We start from the raw sequence: 21,685 nt of genomic DNA, 5'->3' as shown, positions 1-21,685 counted from the left end.
TGTATATACACAATGGAATTCTATGCAGCACTATTGAAAAAATGAAATTATGAAATGTGCAGGAAAATGGATGGATCTGGAAAGAATCATAAGTGAAATTTCTCAAACTCAGAAAAACGAAAACTTTATGTTGTCCCTGACATATGTTTCTTAGAGTGTAACATCTACAAGGATGACTATATATATGTATTCACATACACTTCACATATGCACACATACATATATGGGGCAAGTGGGAATTAAACCTACAAGACAGAACTGCAACCAAAAATGGAAAACAACAGCATCTGGCTCAGGGGAGCTGGCTGTAACATCCTTAAGCCCACCCCTAAGCACACACCTCCTTCAACAAGGCTCTACCTCCCAAATTGCTACCACCTGGAGGCCAACCATTCAGGACACATAAATTTATGGGGGTCATCTGATTTGACCCACCACACCTCGTTTCATTGCTGACTAACTCACCAGGGGCACTTGATGGCTACCTTGGTAGGGATACTGGCCTCTCCAGTGCTGCTGGGTCCCTTACCCGCACGCAAAATCCATCACCTGGGGGTGGGAGAGCTGAGCTCCTGAGCACCCCATGGAAGCACACAGCAGTGGGAATGCAGATACACTTCCTGAGAGCTGGCATCTCAGGGTGTGTGGAGGATGAGTAAGGTCTTCCACATGCTCGGAAGCCCCAATTTTCAGTGACTGTAACAAGCTGGTATATACCCTAGGACCCACTTACCTTGTTTAAAAAATAGAAGAGGACACTCAAGACCCACCAGCCCAGAGATCCCAAGGCCCCTAAGAGCTCATCACTGAAGTAGACTTAAAATGCACCCAACATGGCACAGGGAACTTTGCGGAAGAAGGGTGGTCAGAAAGATTTTTAGAGCCATAAGTTGGGACATTATGCACAGAGACATTGCCTCTCCCCCATAACTGACTGCTGCCCTCACAATGTAAGACCCACATTGCCCATGGGGTTGACCTGCATCCCCAGTGAGGAGGCCCTCTTCGGAAAAGGGGCAGGGATGAGGGAGAGGAGGGTACCATGTGTTGTTTACATAGTAACTATGTCCATCTCTAATAAAAATGAATTTAAAAATTAAAATCCAAGCTCACTAGGGAGTTTGTGAGGATAGCATGAGGTGAGTCGTGGCCCGGTTTTGTCCACTGTGGAAGGCTGTTGCTCCGTCTGCCGGGACCTAAGGTTAACACTCCTCTTCTTTGCTGTTCCAGCGGAGGGTCCAGGATGTCATCAGCCCCATTGTGTTTGAAGCTGCCTACAGCCTTGGGGTGCATGTGACCGGCGAGGAAGACCGTGAGCTGCCCGCTCTGACCCCAGTGCTGCGCTGGAAGAAGGGACAAAAGATAGCCCAGAAGAATCAGGTCAGAGCCCGAAAGTTCACAACTGGCTCCCCAGTTGGCCAGTGCACACAACACTAATAATGGTGGCCCAGGGCTGGAGAGATGGCTTGGCAGTTAAGTGTGCTTCCTGTGCAAGCATAAGGGTCTGAGGGGGGCCTCAGACTTCTCAAGTTCAAATCTCCCGATCCCGTGTAAACAGCTGGTGTGACCATGTGCACCTGTAACCCGAGTCTCAAAGTAGAGCAGAGACCTGAGAATTGTCTGAGTCCTAAAAACCCCAGAATTGGTAAAGAGACGCCGACTCAAAAAACAAAAGCGGGCAGAAGAGCCATGGAGCAGGACGTGCGACGTTCTGCTCCAGCCGCCACAGGCAAGTGCACCTGCCGCAGGTGAGCATGTGGGGTGTTGTACGGGCACCTATATACAGCACATACCACACACAAAAGACTTCAGAAAGGAAACCAAGGCTCAGGGTCCTGGCTGGTGCACATCTGTTCTCTGGGCTCTGCTTCCTGATCTGCAGAATGCCGCGGTACATTCCCTGGGCTGCTTCTGTGCTCACGGGGTGTCTGAGCACATTGAAATACTTCTCGGTTGGTTAGAAAGCTGTTACAATCTCGAGGTCATGGACTGTTCAGTTGGCCCCCAAACTTTCTCCCTATTCCTGTACCATTTCCAAAGTGTAGATTAGCACATAGTAGGTATTCAGTAAACGCTCTATTGGCAGAGAGTGGGGACAGCCAAGAGGCATGAGCTTCAGGTTTCTAAATTAGTGGCTGAGTAAAAAATATGCCCAAGCCAGGACCAGAGAGATGGCTTTGTCGTTAAGGAGCTTGCCTACAAAGCCAAAGGACCCAGGTTTGATTCCCCAGTAACCATTTTGATTCCTCAGCTTGCTTGCTGTCTTTCTCCCTCCCCTTGAAAATGAATAAATAAAAAATTAAAGAAAATTGACCAACATTAGTAATCATATGGACTAAATAGAGATCAAAAAAACCTTTCAAAAAAGTTGAATTTTATTATGTATCATTTTATTATTTACCTAACAGTCAGATATGAGGTAAACTAAAGGGACTTTCCAGATGAGCAAGAACTTGCAAAGCTGACCTTCCTGGTCACCACCCTTCAAGGTCTTTACCTGAGATGTACTCCAAGCAAACAAGGGTAGCAACCAGATGGGGAGCAAAAGCATGGGCCACAGAAGCTATGGGAATCATTCCCAGAGACCAAGTAACAAGATGACCCTGGATAACAGTTGCACAGAAACTGTAGAAAACAGCCAATCTGATTTAGAACGAGCATCAATAAACTTCCAGAAGAACCAGGAACCAAGCAAAGAGCAGAACAAGAAAGAGGCAGGGAGTCAGGGTCTGGTGTGTTATGAATAATCTTTCCTTCCATAGATAGGAAAAGTAATAAAAGCAACACAAACTCCTAGAAAAATAGAAAGGCGGTCAGTGAATTATATAATTCAAACGTAACGCAAATTAAACTGTGAGATTTGGAGTGAGTGGATAAGGAAGAAAAAGACCTTGACAGAAGTTCTCCCTTAAGTGGACATGAGATATTCCTAGACTTGAGCGTCGCCTCTGTGGTGAAGGATGTAGACTCAAGATAATAGTCCCAGCTCTTCTGTGAAAAGAAATCATGTGTCTGTAATCACATGAGAACCGCTTGTCCGTTTTCACTCTTTGCATTCATGCCAAAACCAGAGCTATACAGAGAGTATAAAGTACAGATGTCATCAAATTTGGCTATGAAGATGTAGAAGAATCATAATTCTCTTAATAGCATATTCTTTTAAGTTGGTAAGTCAAGAGAGATTTCAAAACTTGATGAAACAAGAAATAGCTGTTTATGACTTAAAGTTGCAGAGGTTAGCAGCAAAATAGTGCTTCTTAAACTGTGGTCCTGGGGCTGGAGAGATGGCTCAGTGGTTAAGGGCTCTTGCTTGCAAGGTCTGATGGCCTGGGTTCGACTCCCCAGGACCCACATGAGTTCGGTTCCAGTGGTGGGAGGCATAGCCATCCATTTCTCTCTCTATCTCTTTCTCTCTGTGTCTGTCTGTCTGTCTGCCTCTCTCTCTCTCTCTCTCGCTCTCGCTCTTTCTCTCTATCTCTCTCTTTCTTTCTCCCTCATTCCCTCCCTCCCTCCTCTGTCTTCTTCCTTGCATATTAAAGTGTGGGCTCCACTCCAGCAACATCAACCCCTCTTGGGATTGTGTGAGAAACAAAGATTGTTGGGCTCACCTACTCACCTAGACCCAAGTTCAAGGTGCGCACCATGTAACGTATGTTTCAGCAAGCTGACCAATGACCCCAAGAGAGCTGAAGTTTGCGAACCACCTCTGTGGGTCAGGAATGGTGACTTGCCTGTCCAGGTTAGGAAGGGGAGGGAGGGGAGCCATGGTGTGAGATCAACTCTGGCCCGTTGTGGCCGGGATTCAGCACGGCGCAGTGTACATCGGTGCATCAAGTAGTCATTATCAGTATGCTTTCTAGAAATATGGAAATGATCCCCAACATAAACATACACAGACATGGATAATGGTGGCTTCCCCCTGAGAGAAACTTTCCCTTCCAGAAGGACTCAGTGCGAGAGGTGTGTGGTTGGAGGGGTGTTCTTTTTTCTCCCCCCACCACGTCATTCTTTAGTTGAAATTAAAATAAAAGAAAAATATTGTTCTTAGATTGGAAAGATTGTGCAGGAGCCTGAGAAAACGTCTAGCTCTTGCTTCTTCTCCTTTTCCTGATTAGGAAAAACAAAAAGGATCATTTCAGGGATATTCCTCTCCAGTTCGTCCATGTGCCTTCCAGATGTTGGCTCTGTTTGAAGGGAAGAACAATGGAGAGCCAGGTCCTGTCCAGGAAACCGAGTTGATTTTAACCAGGCCTCAAGAGCCAGCTCCATCACCACAAGCCCCACAGATCCATGAATAGCACAAGAATCCCTTCTCTGTGTTCTGACTTTGCTGCCACTCCATGTCCCAGGGTCAGACCACCTACACTCCGCATCACACTGATGTCCTTGAATGACCAAGGCCCTTATGATAAAGTCCACACACCCCTGCAAGGTGGGAGCCCCACTTCTCCAGAATTCTCCAGTGCCCCCAGACACTGCGCTTCAGCTGCCCTTAAACTCACCCACCCAGCTGGTCTTGGGCCCTTGTGAGCCTTCTTCTGCCCTCTGCCTTCCTTGCAGACAATCTTTAGTTTCTGGTTTGATCTTCAATGTCACCAGGCCAGAGAACCATCTGACAGCTTCTCTGACTTGACCAGCTGTTCATTTCTTCTGTGATCCCCAACACTGTTGTTTGGAAGGCTTTTGTTTGCCTTTATAAGACAGGGTCTCAAGAAGCCTGGGCTGGTCTTTTTAAAAGAAATTTATTTATTTATTTATTTATAAAACAGAGAGAGAGAGAGAGAGGAGAACACCAGGGCCTCTAGCTGGTGTAAATGAACTCCAGATACATGCGCCACTTTTTACATCTGGCTTCATGTGGGTATTGGGGATTTGAACCCCAGCTCATTAGGCTTTGCCGACAAGTGCCTTAACTGCTGAACCAGCTCTCCCTGGGCTGGTCTTGAACTTACTATGTAGCCAAGCATGACCTTCTAATCCTGCTTCTTCTATCAGCCCAGTGATGAGATTAAAGATATATGGTACCATGCCATGTATGTGGCACTGGGCGTTGAACCTAGGGCTTTGTGCATGGTAGGCAAGGACTCTATCAACTGAGCTATATCTGCAGCCACAGATTATTATTTTATCCAATTACTTATTTTTAAATTTTTTGAATTTGTCTGTGAGCAGGGAGAAAGAATAAGTATAGGCACGGCAAGATGTCTTGTCATACTTTCTTCACCTGCATGCTCAGCCAGACATACAGCTAAAAGGAGTGTGCTCTGAGGTCATTCTGGGAGCCCCTTGTTGGTGAGAGAGCCCTGTGCGGTCACAGTGCACAGGGGCATTCAAGACTTTATAAAAATAAAAGGTAGAGAAGCCAGGCGTGGTGGCACACACCTTTAATCCCAACACTTGGAAGGCAGAGGTAGGAGAATCACAATGAGTTCGAGGCCAGCCTGAGACTACATAGTGAATTCCAGGTCAGCCTGGATTAGAGCAAGACCCTCCGTACCTCAAAAATAAAAATAAGTAAATAAATGAAAGGTAGAGGGAATGTGGGTGATGGAAGAGAAGGCACGGGCTGCCTTAAGTTGCCTCGGGTATTTTGTCATAGCAATGGAAGGGTGACTAACACGGAAAGAAAGCAACAGCCCCCTGGCCTGATCTTAAATGCCAGTCTTTTCTCTCCTCTGTCTGCCCATAGCTGAAGCAGCACTGAAATTCCGGGGATCACCCTGCACTTAATAATGAGTCTCATGAAAGATAGGGCTGGGTTCTAGACAAAGAAATGGAATTGGCAGGGAGAAACTTCTTCTTAAGTCACAACAGTTAACTTTTCTTCATTATTATTATTATTATTTTATAAAGGTTAAACTCTAGGTCCCCTCACCCCTGCTTCCCTTCCCCTGAGCGCCCTCCTCCGTGGGATCATTGATACTCACTGTGGGGTCAAGAAGGCCTCATTGTGTGTGGAGTACTGTGCCTCACAATATTTCCGCCCAGCCTGTAGCTCTTACAATCTTTCTACAATGTTCCCTGAGCCATGGTGGGCCTGTTAACAGTCAGGTTTCATGTTGAGTTTTCTGTGGCCTCTGGGTTTCTGCTTTGGTGGGTTCTGATTGGCTGCGCTCTCTGTCATCATCTCCTGGGAGCTGGTTGTCAAGCTAGCAGTGAGAGCTGTATTCCTGTTCTGCTTACTCTGCAGTGTCTCCTGGGCCTCAGGGGATGTAGTAGATGCAAGATGTCTCACGGTGGGCGTTCGGCCATCTTTCCTTGTTGTGTTGGTGGGTCTTGGATCTTCTCAGTAAAATAGATTCTCCAACCAAGAGTGAGAGCAGCTTGTATTAAAGGGGACATGCATAGTTATTTGAGAGTGTGTATACCCACTCTTAATAGTCAGAGAGTAGCTTTTCTCCGGAGTCTGTTAAGTTTCCTGGCTAGGGGATACTGACTTGTTGCCAGCACCAGGTAGAGGTTCTTTCCCTGTGAGCGGGTCTCATGTCCAGTCATATTGCAGCTGGTTACCTGTGCAGGCTGTGTGCCTCTATTACACAGGTGTATGCTGTGTAGCTTGCTGAGTGTGGCAGTTAATTTTTGTGGAGACTGTGTCAGGTAAGGAAGGTCGCAGAACCAACTTGCACATGGCCGGGGCCTCTAGGAACTTAGGTGAGATGGTGTGAGGATCACCAGTTCAGAATTGTCACATCTGTGGTCCAGGCAGGGTGCCACGCTGTAGGGGCAGACACCCAGAAGCGAAGTCATATTACATACACATCAGGAAACGTCTTGCTCATTTTAGTTTAAAAATAGCCACCTTGCTTGGTCCCCTTGGGGTAGGATTTGAAACCCATTTGTTCCCACCCAATCCAATTGTCTTGCTTTCCTCAGGCCTCAGCGTTGGGACTTGGTTGCCACGGCAACCTTATATACAGTCCCATCCATAATTATGGTTTTATTTTAAAGCAAATAGTGCCAAATCCAAGGAACTGCTTCTCCTCCAATCACGACAGCTGGGGTCAGGACTCTCCCCTCCCGGTACATGAGCAGGAAGGGTTTCGGTGTGGATATGGGCAGTGCTAGGAAAGGGTCTCCCAAGGCCTGAGCACCCACATGGCTTTGTGACAGGAGCAGCCCCTAAGCTGTCAGCCCCTGAACGACCTGTCCCCACGGCTGCCCTGGCATCATCGCGAGGAGAGCGCAGGCGGCAGCTCGACCTCAGAGGGAGCCAGTCGGGGGTCGCAGGGGCTCCCCTTCCACTTTTCCTGGTCTCCTTTCCTCTTGTCTCCCCTTCCCTCTTGGCCCTCCCCCTCCTCTGCCCCTTCTGTCTTTTTCTTAAATTTTTGTTGTTGTTGTTTTGCCCTTGGCCAGAAGAAAATAGAGAATTTGATAGCCAAATATTCTAGAACAGGAGGCAGGTTGTGGGCCTGTAAATAAATAAATAAATAAATAAATAAATAGTGTTAGTGGCATACACCCATGTCCACTTGTGGTCCATGAGGTGAGTGGTTATAACAGAGACCACAAATGCCCCTGTCCTCAAAGATGTCCCATCTCACTCTTTTCAGCCAACGTTTGCCAGTCTCATTCTTACAGAAGTAAAGTAAGGGTTTAGTGAGGGGGAAAAATGTGAAAGCTTTTCGGAGTAAAGGTGTATTCTCCAAGAATACGCACAGGGAAGAGCAGAGTGAGGAAGGAGCCAGCATGGAAACCCAGGCTGGGAGGCGGCTGGGCATCCATTCCTCCATCCTCAGAAGTGCAAGGCAGGAAGTGGTCATCTCCTGAGAGAGATTTTAGCTTCCTGCAACCAGGGAGAGGAGACGTGGTGACATCTGAGGCCTGTTCACTGCACTGGACAAACTGCTTCCGGAGAAGCGAGGAGGCGACCAGCCAGCAGAGGCTGGGGAAGGGGGCGGAAGAGATGGTGCCCGTGCTGGGCTTGGATTTGCCTGACTGTGGTTCCAATCATGCATTTGCCAAGGAGATGGGGCGGGGGGGCTAGGTAAAAGCAGCTGGCAGATAGAATACACCCTGACAGAGAGGAGGTCATCTTATTGTGGGTTTCACTGGCATTTCCCTGATGTTGTGGTCTTTTCATCATTAGAAGCCTTGTAGAACCAAGAGGAGTGGGTTGATGTCATAAAAAAAATTAAAGTAAAAAGTTACAGACCAAAAACACTACATTACCTCCAAAAAAAAAGTCCTTCAAAAATGAAGGGGGACAAAGAATTCCATTTCTTTGTAAAAAATGAGAGAGAAATGGGGCTAAGGATATGGCTCGGTGGTTAAGGTGCTTGCTTGCAGAGCCCAGTTGACCGAGATCAGTTCTCCAGTACCCTCGTGAAGCCAGATGCACAAAGTCGTGCATGCATCTGGAGCTCATTTGCACTGACAGGAGGCCCTGGTGCACCCATTCATATTCACTTCTTCTCTCTGTGTCTCTCTCCTTCCTCTCCGTCACTTTCTGAAATAAATAAATAAAACATTTGGAATAAAAAGGAGTGAGAAAGTGAGTTCAAGCTGACATGACAGGACTCTTTAAATCAGCAAATGAGAGTACATTAAAATAAGAAACTCATTGGTAAATGCAAATCTATAGACAGAACCAGAATATTGTATTACTGTAAAAATTGTGGGTGAGTAAATTCTTGGTGGTTAACAGACAATCACACCTGAGGTCCATTATGTTAACATGTATGTAACGTGTATGTAACATGAGTAGTTGTCAGGTAGGCCACAAATAGCATGTGACAGAGGAGAGGAAAGATAAAATCGGAGAGTCTTTCACACAGGCAAAATTGGGTTTTGAGGCCTAACAAGATGGCTTAGCAGTTAAGGCACTTGCCTGTGAAGCCAAAGGACCCAGGTTTGGTTCCCCAGGACTCACATAAGCTAGATGCACAGGTGATGCCTGCATCTGGAGTTTGTTTGCAGTGACTGGAGGCCCCAGACTGCCCCATTCTCTCCCTCCCTCCCTCCCTCCTTCTCTCTCTCTTTCTCTTTAAAAATATAAATAAAACATTTGAAAACTAGGTTTTTATCAGCTTATTACAGACTATTACAATGCTAAGATATTTTATATAAGCCCCTTGTTAACCACAAAAGCAGTCATATATATATTGAAGTTAGGCAGTAGAAAGAGAGGCGTGCAGCCTTATCAGCATGTGGACACACACACACACATTGGGAATACAAAGGAAAGCAACACAAAAGAAGACAGCACTGGGCTGAATTGTGAATGAAGCACTTGCCATGCCAGCAGGAGGACCAGAGTCCAGATCCCCAGTGTCCACGTGAACACTGGCTCTCAAAAAGCAGAAACAAGGGATCCCTAGGGCAAGGTGGCTGGCTAGATTAGCCAATTCTGCATGGTCTGCATTCAAATGAGAGACTCTCCCTCAGTAAAATAGAGAACAGTCGAGGAAGACCAACATTAACCTCTGACCTATTCCTGCACACACTTGTGCCCATGCAAATAAAATCAGCAATGGAGAAAAGAGAGATTTAAAAAATCCATAAGACATACAAAAAACAACCCTTCCTTGTCAGTACTTACTTGACATGGAGACATAGGAGCTGGAGATGTGGCTCAAGGGTTAAAGTCGCTTGCATCCAAAGCCAGCAGGCTTAGGTTCAATACCGACATAAAGCCAGGTACTCAAAATGGCCTGCAGGTCTGGAGTTTATTTGTAGCAGCAAGAGGCCCTGGCATACCCATACTCTTATTCCCTCTCTCTCTTTCTCTCTCTCTCTAATAAATAAACAAAATTTTAAAAATGAATACATATGCGCTAAACTCCTTGTTGCAGTCAGGTTTGCATTGCTGGCAGAAATCACCCAACCAAGAGCAGCTTGTGGGAAGAAAAAGGTTTATTTTGGCCTACAGCCTTGAGGAGGAAGCTCCATGATGTCAGGGGAAAACGATGGCATGAGCAGAGGGCAGACGTCACCCCCTGGCCAACATAAGGTGGAAATAGCAACAGGAGAGTGTGCCAAACACTGGAAATGGGAAACTGGCTATAATACTCATAAGCCCGCCCCCAATAATGCACTCCGTCCAAAAAGCATTAATTCTCAAATCCCTAGCAGCTGGGAATCTAGCATTCAGAACACCTAAGTGTATGGGGTACCCCTGAATCAAACCACCACATTCTGCCCCTGGCCCCCATAAACTGATAATCATTCATGATGTAAAATATAATGCATTCAGTCCATCTTTAAAAGTTCCCATAGTTTTTATCGATCCTAATGTTATTCCAACATTCCCATCGTCCAAGATCTTTTAACTGAGCTATAATACCAAAAAAAAAAAAAATCCCCCCAAGACCCATAATGGCACAGAATAAACATTCACACTGCAAAAGATGGCATTGGGTAGAGCAAAGAAATATTCAGCCAATGCAAGATTTAAACAGGGCAGACCTCAAACTCTGTAGCTCCAAGTCCAACAACTCTAGCCAGTGACAAATCTCCAAGTCCGATAATTCTTACCAGCAACAAGTCTCTGGTATTCCAATTCCGCCCCTCCAGCTAGGCTACTCACAGTACTGGAAAACATAACCCGGGGCTGGCAGCTCCTCCTTGGCAGCCATCTTGCAGTCCCAGAATCTCCACTGGGTCTCCACTGCAACCCACGGTTCATCCTTGTGGCTCCATTGGGTCTCCATGCAGGCATCCAGCAAACCTGCTTCACACTGCCCATGGCCACTTCCAAAACATAAGACTGCATTGAAAACTTAATGACCCTCTCTTTCCTGCATTTCTTATGCTCCACAATATCAGGTAGGGTGCCAATTTGCTAATCCAAGGAAGAGTGAAGCAGACTTTGAAGAACAAGACACTCCTTGAGCACTCAAGGCTCCCTCAAAAGTCTACATTCTTCCTGCTTCCCCAGTGCAGGTCAGCTGGCCCAGTCTCAAAGGTTATCATTTCTGTGTCATAACCTGTGCTTGCACCAGGCCATTTCTATGCACTGAGACCCTGCACAAGTTCTCAGGACACGGGTATAACAGCAAGCCTTGCACGCAAACTGCTTCTAGCCCAGTCCAAACAAAGCTCCTTTCACCCTCATAAGCCAAACCTCACAGTCAATAGTTCTCACTGCATTCAGGTCTTAAAACACGGACCAGAATAGTCCATCAAGCTATACTTACAGCACAGCAAGGTGATTCTTAGTCCAAGGTCCCAAATCCTCCCACATTCCTCTTGAAAATCAGCTCCAAAAGGCCAAAGTCACATAGTCAGGTGTTTGGCAACAATGCCACTCTCAGTACCAACTTTACTGTTGCAGTCAGGTTCACATTGCTGGCAGAAATCACCTGACCAAGAGCAACTTGTGGGAAGAAAGAGGTATATTTTGGCTTACAGGCTTGAGGGGAAGCTCCTCAATGGCAGGGGGAAACGATGACATGAGCAGAGGGTGGACATCATCCCCTGGCCAACATCAGGTGGACAACAGGAACAGGAGAGTGTGCCACACACTGGCATGGGGACACTGGCTACAATACCCATAAGCCCGCCCCCAACAATACACTCCCTCCAGAAGATGTTAATTCCTAAGTCTCCATAAGCTGTGAACCTACCTTTCAGAACACCTGAGTGTAAGGGGGACACCTGAATCAAACCACTATACTCCCCAATAAGAAGATACATGTTGACTGAATCAGCTAAACACACATGTATACACATGCAAGATCAAACTACATGCTATCTACCAGAAGCCAACTTCTGGCTAAGGGTATACATAGGGATAAAAAGAAAAAAAAGAGTCCAGGTGAATGTGAACCAGAAGAAAGCAGGAGACACTCTGGACTTTAAGTCAAGAACCATCTCTGAAGACAAGTCTTTACATAGAAATATAAAGAGTCCTTTCAACAAGCACATAGATCAGTGGAGAATTTGCCCAACACCAGAACGCATATGAAAGAAACATTGACAAATCGGCAAGGAGGCCTCGACAGCAAGGCAATGCAAGATCTCAGTGTTCACTCTCGGTGGCGGGTGGGACACCTCTGTAGACAGGATGAACGAAGCAGCAGATGGGAACAGCACTGGACCCGAGGACCCCTCAGACACACACAGAACTTCCCAGCCGGCAGCAGAGGCATGCACATTCCTCTCAAATGCACAAGGAGCATTCTCCAGGATAGATTGCATGTTAAATCACAAATCTCAACAAATTTAAGAAGCTTGAAACCAGACCAAGTTTCTTTTCTGACCACAATGGAATGAAACAAGAAATCAATAGCAGAACAAAAACGGGGAAATTGTGAATTTGTTTATGAATTTGCAATTTGGCAGGGCTTGGCCAAGCCACCTCATCTCTCCGGAGCCTCTCATGGGGACTGGAGGCCCTCTGAGAGCCTCACTCCCAGGATGGCTTCCTCACATGGCTTGCAAGCTGATGTGGCCGCTGTCAGCCTCCCCCACGTGAGCCTCTCTACGGAAAGCTGGGGTTTCCTTGGCACAGCCTGGCTACATTCCAAGAAAAAATGACTAGAAAAAAATCTCTGTTGCTTTTTATGGCCACAGCTTGGAAGTCACATAGCATGACTCCCATGAAGCCACAAATCCTCCCAGATGGAAGGAAACATTCGCTCCTGCCTCTCTATGAGAAGATTGTTGAGATCACATACACTGTCAAGACACGGTTGTGTGGAAAATGCTTTCACCTACGCAGACGTAAATTCGCATCTACTATCCCCTCTTATTTCACTGTTAACTACCAAGTCACGTGGTGCTGGGTCTCAGACACGGCTGGAAAGAGAGGACTCAGGTGACAGAGATGGGGGGGGTGCAGGGACCAGAACTCGAAGCCTTTGTGTTACAGGATGGAGCAGGGTCCCGCATCCTCTTCCTCTCACATCTTCCTGCCCCTCCACCTCTGATCCCATGCCATCCGTGCGCAGCTCACTTTCTGTCAAGGCTGCACACAGAGACAGAAAGAGAGTCCGCGAGGATGCTATCAGAAGGAAAACAGGAGAGGCTCACACTTACATCTGGGAAACTGGCTCTAGCGACAAAGAAGGCCATTGCGTAGCAGTACAAAGTGTGTTCTGAGAGCAAACACGACAGCTGTGAATGTGTGTTACCCCAATACCAGAGCACTCCAAGGCAGACTGTGTCTCTTGCCTGTGAAGGAACAGACGCGTAATCCGGGGCAGGATCTGAGTTGGGGACCCAGATTGTATAACCTGAGGTTATACAATTTGAGGGGATGGATCAGGAAGGGAAAATAATGTAAAATTAGGAATGCAAAGCCGGTTCAGTAGAGGTCGGGTCCATGAAGGACCTTCAGGCTTAAGTTCCCTCAGCCTTTAGTGATGCTGTCCTGGTCCTGAGGCCCACGAGGCCTTCTTGCCTTAGACATCCTGGGGGTCCTCACACCTTCTTACTCCAGTTTTCTCCCTGGGTGGATGGTGAATTTAGCCCAGCTGTTTTATATTGAAACCTCTTGGGAATTTGCCTCTCCTCTCTCTTTGGCTCAATGGTATCCAACAGAACGCCAGAAGTTTCCCTTTGGGCCCAAGACTTCCACAATCCTCCCCCCTCCCCGCATAATTAAGGAAGGGAATGTTGGCTGGGACGTTTTATTCTTTGGAAATGTGGCACAGGACTATGAATTTCCATAGGCAAAATTATCCTGCCTGGGTGAGTCGAGGCTGTCCACTGGCCAGCAGCCTTGTTTGGAGCCCACACTGGCACAGCGGCCTCCTGGATTGATCGTGTGGGAAGAGAACAAATCACCTAGAACTGTTTTGTAGGAGGGCGGAAATTCCTCACAAACGTGAATGGTGACTATGAGGAAGTTTAATGGTAAATAAAGTATCATTAGCCGGGCATGGTGGCCACACGCTGTTAACCCCAGCACTTGGGAGCCAGGTAGGAGGATCACCATGAGTTAGAGGCCAGCCTGGACTACATAATAAATTCCAGATCAGCCTGGGCTAGAGCAAGACCCTACCGCAAATAATTAAAAAAAAAGAAAAAGCCGGGCATGGTGGCACACGCCTTTAATCCCATCTCTCAGGAGGCAGAGGAAGGAGGATCGCTGTGAGCTCAAGGCCACCCTGAGATTATATAGTGAATTCCAGGTAGGTCAACCTCATCTAGAGTGAGACCCTACCTCAAAAAACAAGCAAACAAACAAAAAAAAAAAAAAAAAAAAAAAAACACCATCGACAAAGGGTGGAGGCTTTCCTCTCTGGATCCCGCTGGGTTGATGAACGCTGTCTCTTAGTCACAGGCGTCTATATTTTGTGGAGAGTAGGGATGCTGCCCTCCACAGGTCAGAAGTGTCAGGGATGGAGACCCAGTGGAAGAACATATAAACAGGCCCTCCTGGTATTACAGCCAAAAGAAAGCTGGATCCCAGTGCAAAGTGCTGCCCCCAATTGCATAGCCCACACTCAGGCTCAGACTGCTAGCTCTGACGAGAACACCAGTTTTGAGCTTCAAGCCCCAGCACTGGATGACGATTTGACTATGGAGGAAAAAAAAATTACATTAGGGCTAGAGAGATGGCTTAGCAGATAAACGCTTGCCTGTGAAGCCTAAGGACCCCGGTTCAAGGCTCGATTCTCCAGGACCCACGTTAGCCAGATGCACAAAGGGGCGCACACGTCTGGAGTTTGTTTGCTGTGACTGGATGCCCTGGCACGCCCATTCTCTCTCTCTCTCTCTCTCTCTCTCTCTCTCTCTCTCTCTCTCTCTCTCTCTCTCGCTTTTGCTCTCAAATAACAACAAGAATATTAAAAATTACATTACTCTCTGCTAACTGCTGGCAGATATACCCAGAAGAGTCCCTTCTGTCTTCTTAGCCTCAAGCTCTGATTATCATTGACGTTTCCCTTTGGGACCAAAAGTTCAACCTGATTCCTCCCATGGCTTAGGTAGAACCTATGTCAAATAAAGATTGTCTAGCTCCCAAGAATGCAGATGGTAGAAATGACAGGAATGTAAGAGAATTCTTTCCCAAGCTGGAAGATGCTTCTTCACATCTGAGAGCATCTAAAAGATATTTTTTTTAATCTTAATTATTTGAGAGAGAAAGAAAGAGGCAGATAAAGAAAATAGCCCCTACCCACTGCAAACAAACTCCAGATGCATATGCCACCTTATGTATCTGGTTTACTGGGGAATTGAACCTGGGTCCTTAGGCTTCCCAGGCAAGCACCATAACTACTAAGCCATCTCCTCGGTCCTAAAAGATAGTATCACAGCAGCACGGACCAAAAAAGATGCCTTCCATCCACCCTGGCTTCCTGAGAGAGTTGATGGAAGCGCCCAGTAGACGGAGACTTAGAAGAAATAAAGAGCACAGGTGGACTCAGGACGCGGCCCTCAGTCCTCAGAGCCTCGTGGAGGTGGGAGGGAAGAGTGCGGCTGATTGGCAAGAAGGGATCCGGCTGTGATTGACCCTGTTTCCATTGACGCCTGTCCTGACTTCCTCTGTGTGTCTCGCAGACTGTTTTTGAGCGGAACTGCCGATCCGAGGATTGCGCGGCTGACCTGCAGCTCCAGGGTCGAGTGCTGCTCTCCAGGTACGTCATGGCTCCTTTCGTGGCGGTGTTCTGAGAGTGCGTCTTTTCTGGACTCCAGACCCAAGGTCTGAACTTCTGTTGTCCCCACACAAAAGGGTGAGCAGTGTTGGTGGTTTAGAACATCTTGTGATTTCCAAAACCGTATGTTGTAAAAATAATTTTAATAGCCGGTATTATTTGGGGGAAGTAGTTTAGGATTTGTTTGTAATTTCACATATCTCACGATGTAGGTCCAGAATTTAAAAACACCACTGAGATAGTTACTTTTTAGGCCCAAATTTTAATTAATGTTGGGGATTCAGAGCAAAGAAAGTGAAGAGGGAGCTCTGAACCATCTAGAGAGAAAGAGAAGGTTTTAACGTCTTCTTGTGGGGGCGATGGAGGTAATGGTTCAGGTGCTTGCCTGCAAAGCCTAACGACCTGGTTTCTACCATGTGAAGTTGGACGCACAAAGTGGCACATGCATCTCAAGTTCGTTTCAGTGGCCGGAGGCCCTGGCATGCCCATTCTGTCTGTGTTTGTCTCTCTTCTCTCTATCTCTGCTTGCAAATAAAATAAAATAAAATTTGAATAAAAGATTTAGGGCTGGAGAGATGGCTCAGCAATTAAGGGGCTTTCCTGAAAAGCCTAAGGACCTAGGTTCAATTCCCCAATACCACATAATGCCAGATGCGCAAAGTGGTGTGTGCATCTGGAGTTCTTTTGCAGTGACTAGAGGTGCTGGTGCACCCATTCTCTCCCTCCCTTCCTCTCTCTCTCTCTCTCTCTCTTTTCCTCTTCCTCTTTCTCTCACAAATAAATAAATAAAATATTAAAAAGAAAAAAAGATTTGCCGGGCGTGGTGGCGCATGCCTTTAATCCCAGCACTCGGGAGGCAGAGGTAGGAGGATCGCCATGAGTTCAAGGCCACCCTGAGACTACAGAGTTAATTCCAGGTTAGCCTGGACAAGAGTGAGACCCTACCTCGAAAAAAACCAAAAAAAAAAAAGATTTAAAGTCTTCTTATGGAGAACTAGGGAGGGGAAGGTCTTACACTGAGTTACAGGGTGTCTGGCCCACACTGTATGGGGTCTCAGATTCATGGTGGGTGGGAATTTTGCGGGAGCCATAATATCTTAAATCTTTGTAAGAAAGGCTTTTGATACTCTTGTTTTGAGTCTAAGGGTGCTGGCTAAGGTACAGAGGGCTTTGGAATTATCATACTAGAAGGTGTTGGTTCTAGGATCCCTGACCTAGCCTTAGGTTAATTACAAGAAGGGGTAGAAACAACCCTTGAAATACCTCAATTTCCACAACCAAAACTAGCTTCCTGCGGAAATTAGAACTGAGCCAGAGGGAGTTAGGGAGGGTGTGGATGGAAGGAAACATTTCTGAAATCTTCAGTCTCTAATTTCTATATTTGGATCTTGTGAGAGATTTCACATTTACTCACTGTATTACATGGTACCACATGAAATTGCCAATAATTGGCCTTTTGAAGCAGGTTTGTGATTTAAGTTATTATATAAAGTTTCCCTTTCTTGCTCCCTTCCACGTAACAGTGGTGTCTGTTTTAACAGGAAACAATGTGCCTGGGGCAGGCTGGGTATGAAGGAATGAGGAGCAAGCTGGCCTGATGCAGGCCAACTGACGGGCAGACTGGATCTTTATTATTTCAGAGCTTCCTCCCATAGCGTAAAAACCCCCGGAGACTGAAGGTGGAGGGGGCGACCCAGGCCTTCTGTTTCCTCTTTGCCATCCTTTTATTTTAGACTTCTTTCAGGAAGAAGGTGTTGGTTCCAAACCAAGCCCGTTTCAGAGGTGGGCTGTCCTCACGTCGTAAAACCCATCTGTAGGATTTATTACCGCTGCTCAAAACCATGGGTTTGATTGTTGTCATCCATAATGATAGAGTGTGTCCTTCACTTGCAACTCTGATCGTTGACTTTGAGCCACTGACAGACGACATGCAAGACTGGGGCCTGACACCTTCCTATATAGCTCAGGTTAGCCTTGAAATCCTCCTGCCTCAGCCTTCACGGTCCTGAGATTACAAATGTGCGCCACTATGACCAGCTTCCACATTCAGATTTCTTTACTGTGTGTGTGTGTGTGTGTGTGTGTGTGTGTGTGTGTGTGTGTGTGCCCTTCAGGAATGCCACCCACTTTTTTTATTTTGAGACAGGGTCTCTCACTGGCCTAAAACACACCAAGTAGGCTAGCCTGGCTGGTCAGCAAGTCCCAGGGAGCTCCCTGTCTCTTACTTCCCAGCTATGGGATTACAATTGTGTACCACCACACCCAGGTCTATTTTTAATATGAATTGTGGGAATCAATTTCAGTTCTTTTATTCATGAAAGTCCCACTGTTTGAGTTTATCAGGGGAAGGCGACAGACATCACACCCCTTAGACTATACAAGGACACTAGTACTCCAAGCCACTTAAAGATCAGCAAACTTTCATTTGACTCTGGGGAAGAGTAGAAGGTTACGGTAGCACATGCTATTTGAAGCTTAGGAAATGACCTTAAACTCATGGAGTGGATATTGAGATTGTTGACGAGCCTTCTGGGATGGCTAGAGAAAGCAACTGTACCGAGCTTCATAAATTATCAGCTCATTCTTTTTTAATTCTAGGTAAGGCTTCCAAAAACAATGTGTCTTAGGGAAAAAGTATAGAAGCAAATATATATATATATATATATATATATATATATATATATATATATATTTCTTTTTTAATCTCAAGCTACACTGTAAATGCTGGGATTTATTTTGGATCATGGAAGACTTCATGTGAAGGGGAAACATTCACTGGATCCAATATTTAATATTATTAGGAAAATCCAAATGTTCTTGCTAACCATTTGTGGATAGGCAAATCCATGTCTTCTGTGTAGTGAAATGTAAAATTCAATGCACTTGGGCTGGAGAGATGGCTTAGCGGTTAAGCGCTTGCCTGTGAAGCCTAAGGAACCCGGTTCGAGGCTCGATTCCCCAGGACCCATGTCAGCCAGATGCACAAGGGGGCGCAACGCGTCTGGAGTTCGTTTGCAGTGGCTGGATGACCTGGCGTGCCCATTCTCTCTCTATCTGCCTCTTTCTCTCTCTGTCTGTTGCTCTCAAATAGATAAATAAAAATGAACAAAACATTTTTAAATAATTCAGAATTCAATGCACTTATGCCTAAAGCTGCCTCCATTTCTCCAGCCTGTTCTCAAGGGTGGGTTCAAAACCAGGTCTGCTCTGGATGAACTCAGGTGGCCAGAACTCAGAATCCTTATGTCTTACCTTACCCTTCCATCAGAAGAACACCTCCAGACAAAATGCAACGGCATAAAGCAGCAATCACTTCTTCTCATGCTCAGGGAGGTTGGCTGGATTCAATGGGACCTTCACTGACATGTTCGTGAATCTAGGTTGGGTGCAGGTCTGGGCTTGAGGGGTCCAGCGTAGCTCTGCAGCATGTGTCTTTCATTGTCTCTGTGGAATCCGTGGGCAGAGTGAGAATATCCTTAGAGCATGGCAGAGGTACGTGAGGGGCTGGAGAGATGGCTGAGCAGTGAAGGCACTTTCCTGTGAAGCCTAAGGACTCACATTCGACGCCCCAGTGCCCACATAAGATGCACAATAGTGGTACATGCATCTGGAGTTTGTTTGCAGTGGCTAGAGGCCCTGGCACACCCACTCTGTCTATCTGTCTGTCTGTCTGCCTATCTATCTATCTGTCTATCAATGCAGCTGCCTCTTTCTCTATGTCTCTCAAATAAATAAATAAGTAAATAAAGTATTTTTAAAAAGAAGTGCCAATACTATCTTAAAAGAAAAGGTACATGAGGCCAAAAAACATGCAATGGCTGTGAGGCACCATTACTTCCACTTTATTCTATTGGCTACAGCGAGTCACTTTGGCAAACTCCAAAGTCAAGGGATGGGAAGTCTTCCCTACCCTTTAGCGAGAGAACTGCAAAGACATGCAGCAAGGGACAGGAACGTAGGAAGGGGCAAAGAACTGGGAGCCGTAGTCCTGCACATGCACAAGCAGGCTGAGGAGATCTCATCTATATAAGTTTCAGGGTGGGTTCAGCCTCGCTTGCAATTCCATCCTCCTAGGACGCAGACACGAGCCCCAAAGCCTGGGTGAGTTTTCCTGCATCTCAGAAGCAAACAGTGATCTCAAACAAAGCCTCTAAGCCCTTCCTTAGGATGGGGCTTCCTTGGAGAACACATGGTCTCTCACAAGAGCCTTCGGGCTGGATCTTCCACTAAAGAAACCTTCGTTCTGCTCTGAGACCCTGGCTTCCCACAGGAGGCATTGGGGAAGCCCGCCCGCTGATCACTGGAGATATAAAACCGAGCCCGTGGTTCCAGTCATCCTGCATTTCCGCAGGCGCGGCGCGAGGGAAGGCCCATCAGGAAAGCCACGGTGGAAACCTGGGTCTGCACCAGGTTGACCCCCGTTGAGTGCCTTGATCTCCTCTGGCCTCAGTCAGCCATTACCTCTCCATTCATTGTTGCCTGGGATGCTACGCACGCTCATCCACTGTTTGAGAAAGGACGGGGCGCTGCTGTGGCTGGCAGATGTGGTCTGGGCAGGAGATGGTCAATGTACTGGCTGGTGGTGGTCCTACTTGGTGCATGCTATCTTGAAGGGGAGCATCTTCCTGCTGTCGTGAAGGGAGTAAAGAAAACTCTAGCACTCAGGGCAATAGAAATGTGAGCAATGCCTGGACTCCACGGAGAACTGCAGGTGATCTGCAGCAGGGGAGAGAGCTGACTAGAACAGGAGGTGGGGTAGAAGGGACGGGGAAGCAGGGTTAGGACGCCCCTGTAGCTCAGGCTTGATCTTGAAGCCACAGGAGTGCAGCAGAGTCCCGCTATAGGGGCATGAACCTAACCAGAATACAGTGAGACGCACTCAGGAGCCAGAGACTTGGACTGTTGACGCAATGTCAGCCATTTGGTCCCCTTGGCTCCATGAAAGCAGGTTCCAGCTTGAGTGTTTTGAATCTTTTTTTGTATTCTATTTTTATTTATTCATTTGAGGGGGAGGGGCCGCTGCAAATGAACTCCAGGAGCATGTGCCACCTTGTGCATCTGGCTTACGTGGGTTCTGGGGAATCGAACCTGGGTCCTTTGGCTTTGTAGGCAAGCTCCTTAATCGGTAAGCCACCTTTCCAGCCCTAGCATGAGGTTTGACTCTGGCCTTCTCTCCGCTCGTCTTAGTTCCTAACTTCCCAGGCATAAATTCCTGGTCAGAGAGCAGCTGTCGTCTGTCTCAGGGTAGAGCACGTTTGGCAGGTAGGACCCGTGGAAGATGCTGTGCTGATGTCGACCACGGTGAGTCACCAGGGCGGTTTGTGCTGTCTTTAGAACTTAGCTGTCATGGGAGTTTGTGTCCTCACCGAGGAGAGCTGTAGGTCAGGAGCGTGGGAAAGGTGTCCACCATGACAGGGCAGCACCGGATCCCGTGGCTGGAGGCAGCCGACCCCGCAGCAGACCAAGGAGCTTGTGTCTCCAGAAAGTAGCGGAGAAGATGTCGAGGGCTGGAGTGCTTCACTCAGAATGGCCAGGGAGCAAGCCAGGAAAATGCTCTCTGTGTCCCAGATTCATGAATGTGGTTGGTGTTTTGTTCTGTTTTGTCTTTGAGATGGGCACACACGAGTAGGTGATCCGCGCACCTCAGTCTCCAGAGTGGCATTATGGGCATTTGCCACCATGCTCCAGTTAGATGTTTTTTTCTCTCCAGAAAGTGTGATATCTGGTAGGTCTGCTGTCACTTAAAAACATTCAACTCTTCAGTTCAAAAGTCCATGATCTTTAACGTGTTTGAGCCCAGTTCTACAACATGCCATTTCCAAAGTACCCGGGAATTAGAATGGAACTATTTAGATGGTTTCTATTAGACAGGGCTGAAAATTCCATTTGCAGAAGGATGCAACTGCGTTTGTGTGAGTACCCACAGTGTCCAAGAAAGCGTCACATCTGAATAAGATAAAGAGAAATGAAAATAGACTATGTCAGTTGAGCTGAAGAAAATATATATTTTTGTCTATTTCTGATCCCATCAGAGATCAGTGTAACATCCTGGTTCTTCCTGACAAGCCAGTGACCGTTCCTCCAGTGTGGCGGGGGCCATGACAGGAACAGCGACTCACGGGGCCTCGTACAGCCTACTTTAA

General features: G+C 46.9%; 1 protein-coding gene across 1 annotated transcript in view; it reads left to right on the top strand.

Annotated features, from left to right (window-relative positions):
- The window catches only part of Itga9 (integrin subunit alpha 9), a 322,030-nt gene that overhangs the window by 181,926 nt on the left and 118,419 nt on the right, over nucleotides 1-21,685 (top strand). Inside the window, exons 17-18 of the mRNA XM_045136949.1 lie at nucleotides 1,231-1,380; nucleotides 15,448-15,524. Of these exons, the coding sequence (XP_044992884.1) occupies nucleotides 1,231-1,380; nucleotides 15,448-15,524 (227 nt within the window). The remainder of the gene's footprint in view (nucleotides 1-1,230; nucleotides 1,381-15,447; nucleotides 15,525-21,685) is intronic.

The sequence above is a fragment of the Jaculus jaculus genome, chromosome 17, assembly GCF_020740685.1.
Source record: "Jaculus jaculus isolate mJacJac1 chromosome 17, mJacJac1.mat.Y.cur, whole genome shotgun sequence".
Classification (NCBI taxonomy): domain Eukaryota; kingdom Metazoa; phylum Chordata; class Mammalia; order Rodentia; family Dipodidae; genus Jaculus; species Jaculus jaculus.
This window is presented reverse-complemented; position numbering and strand designations above follow the sequence as displayed.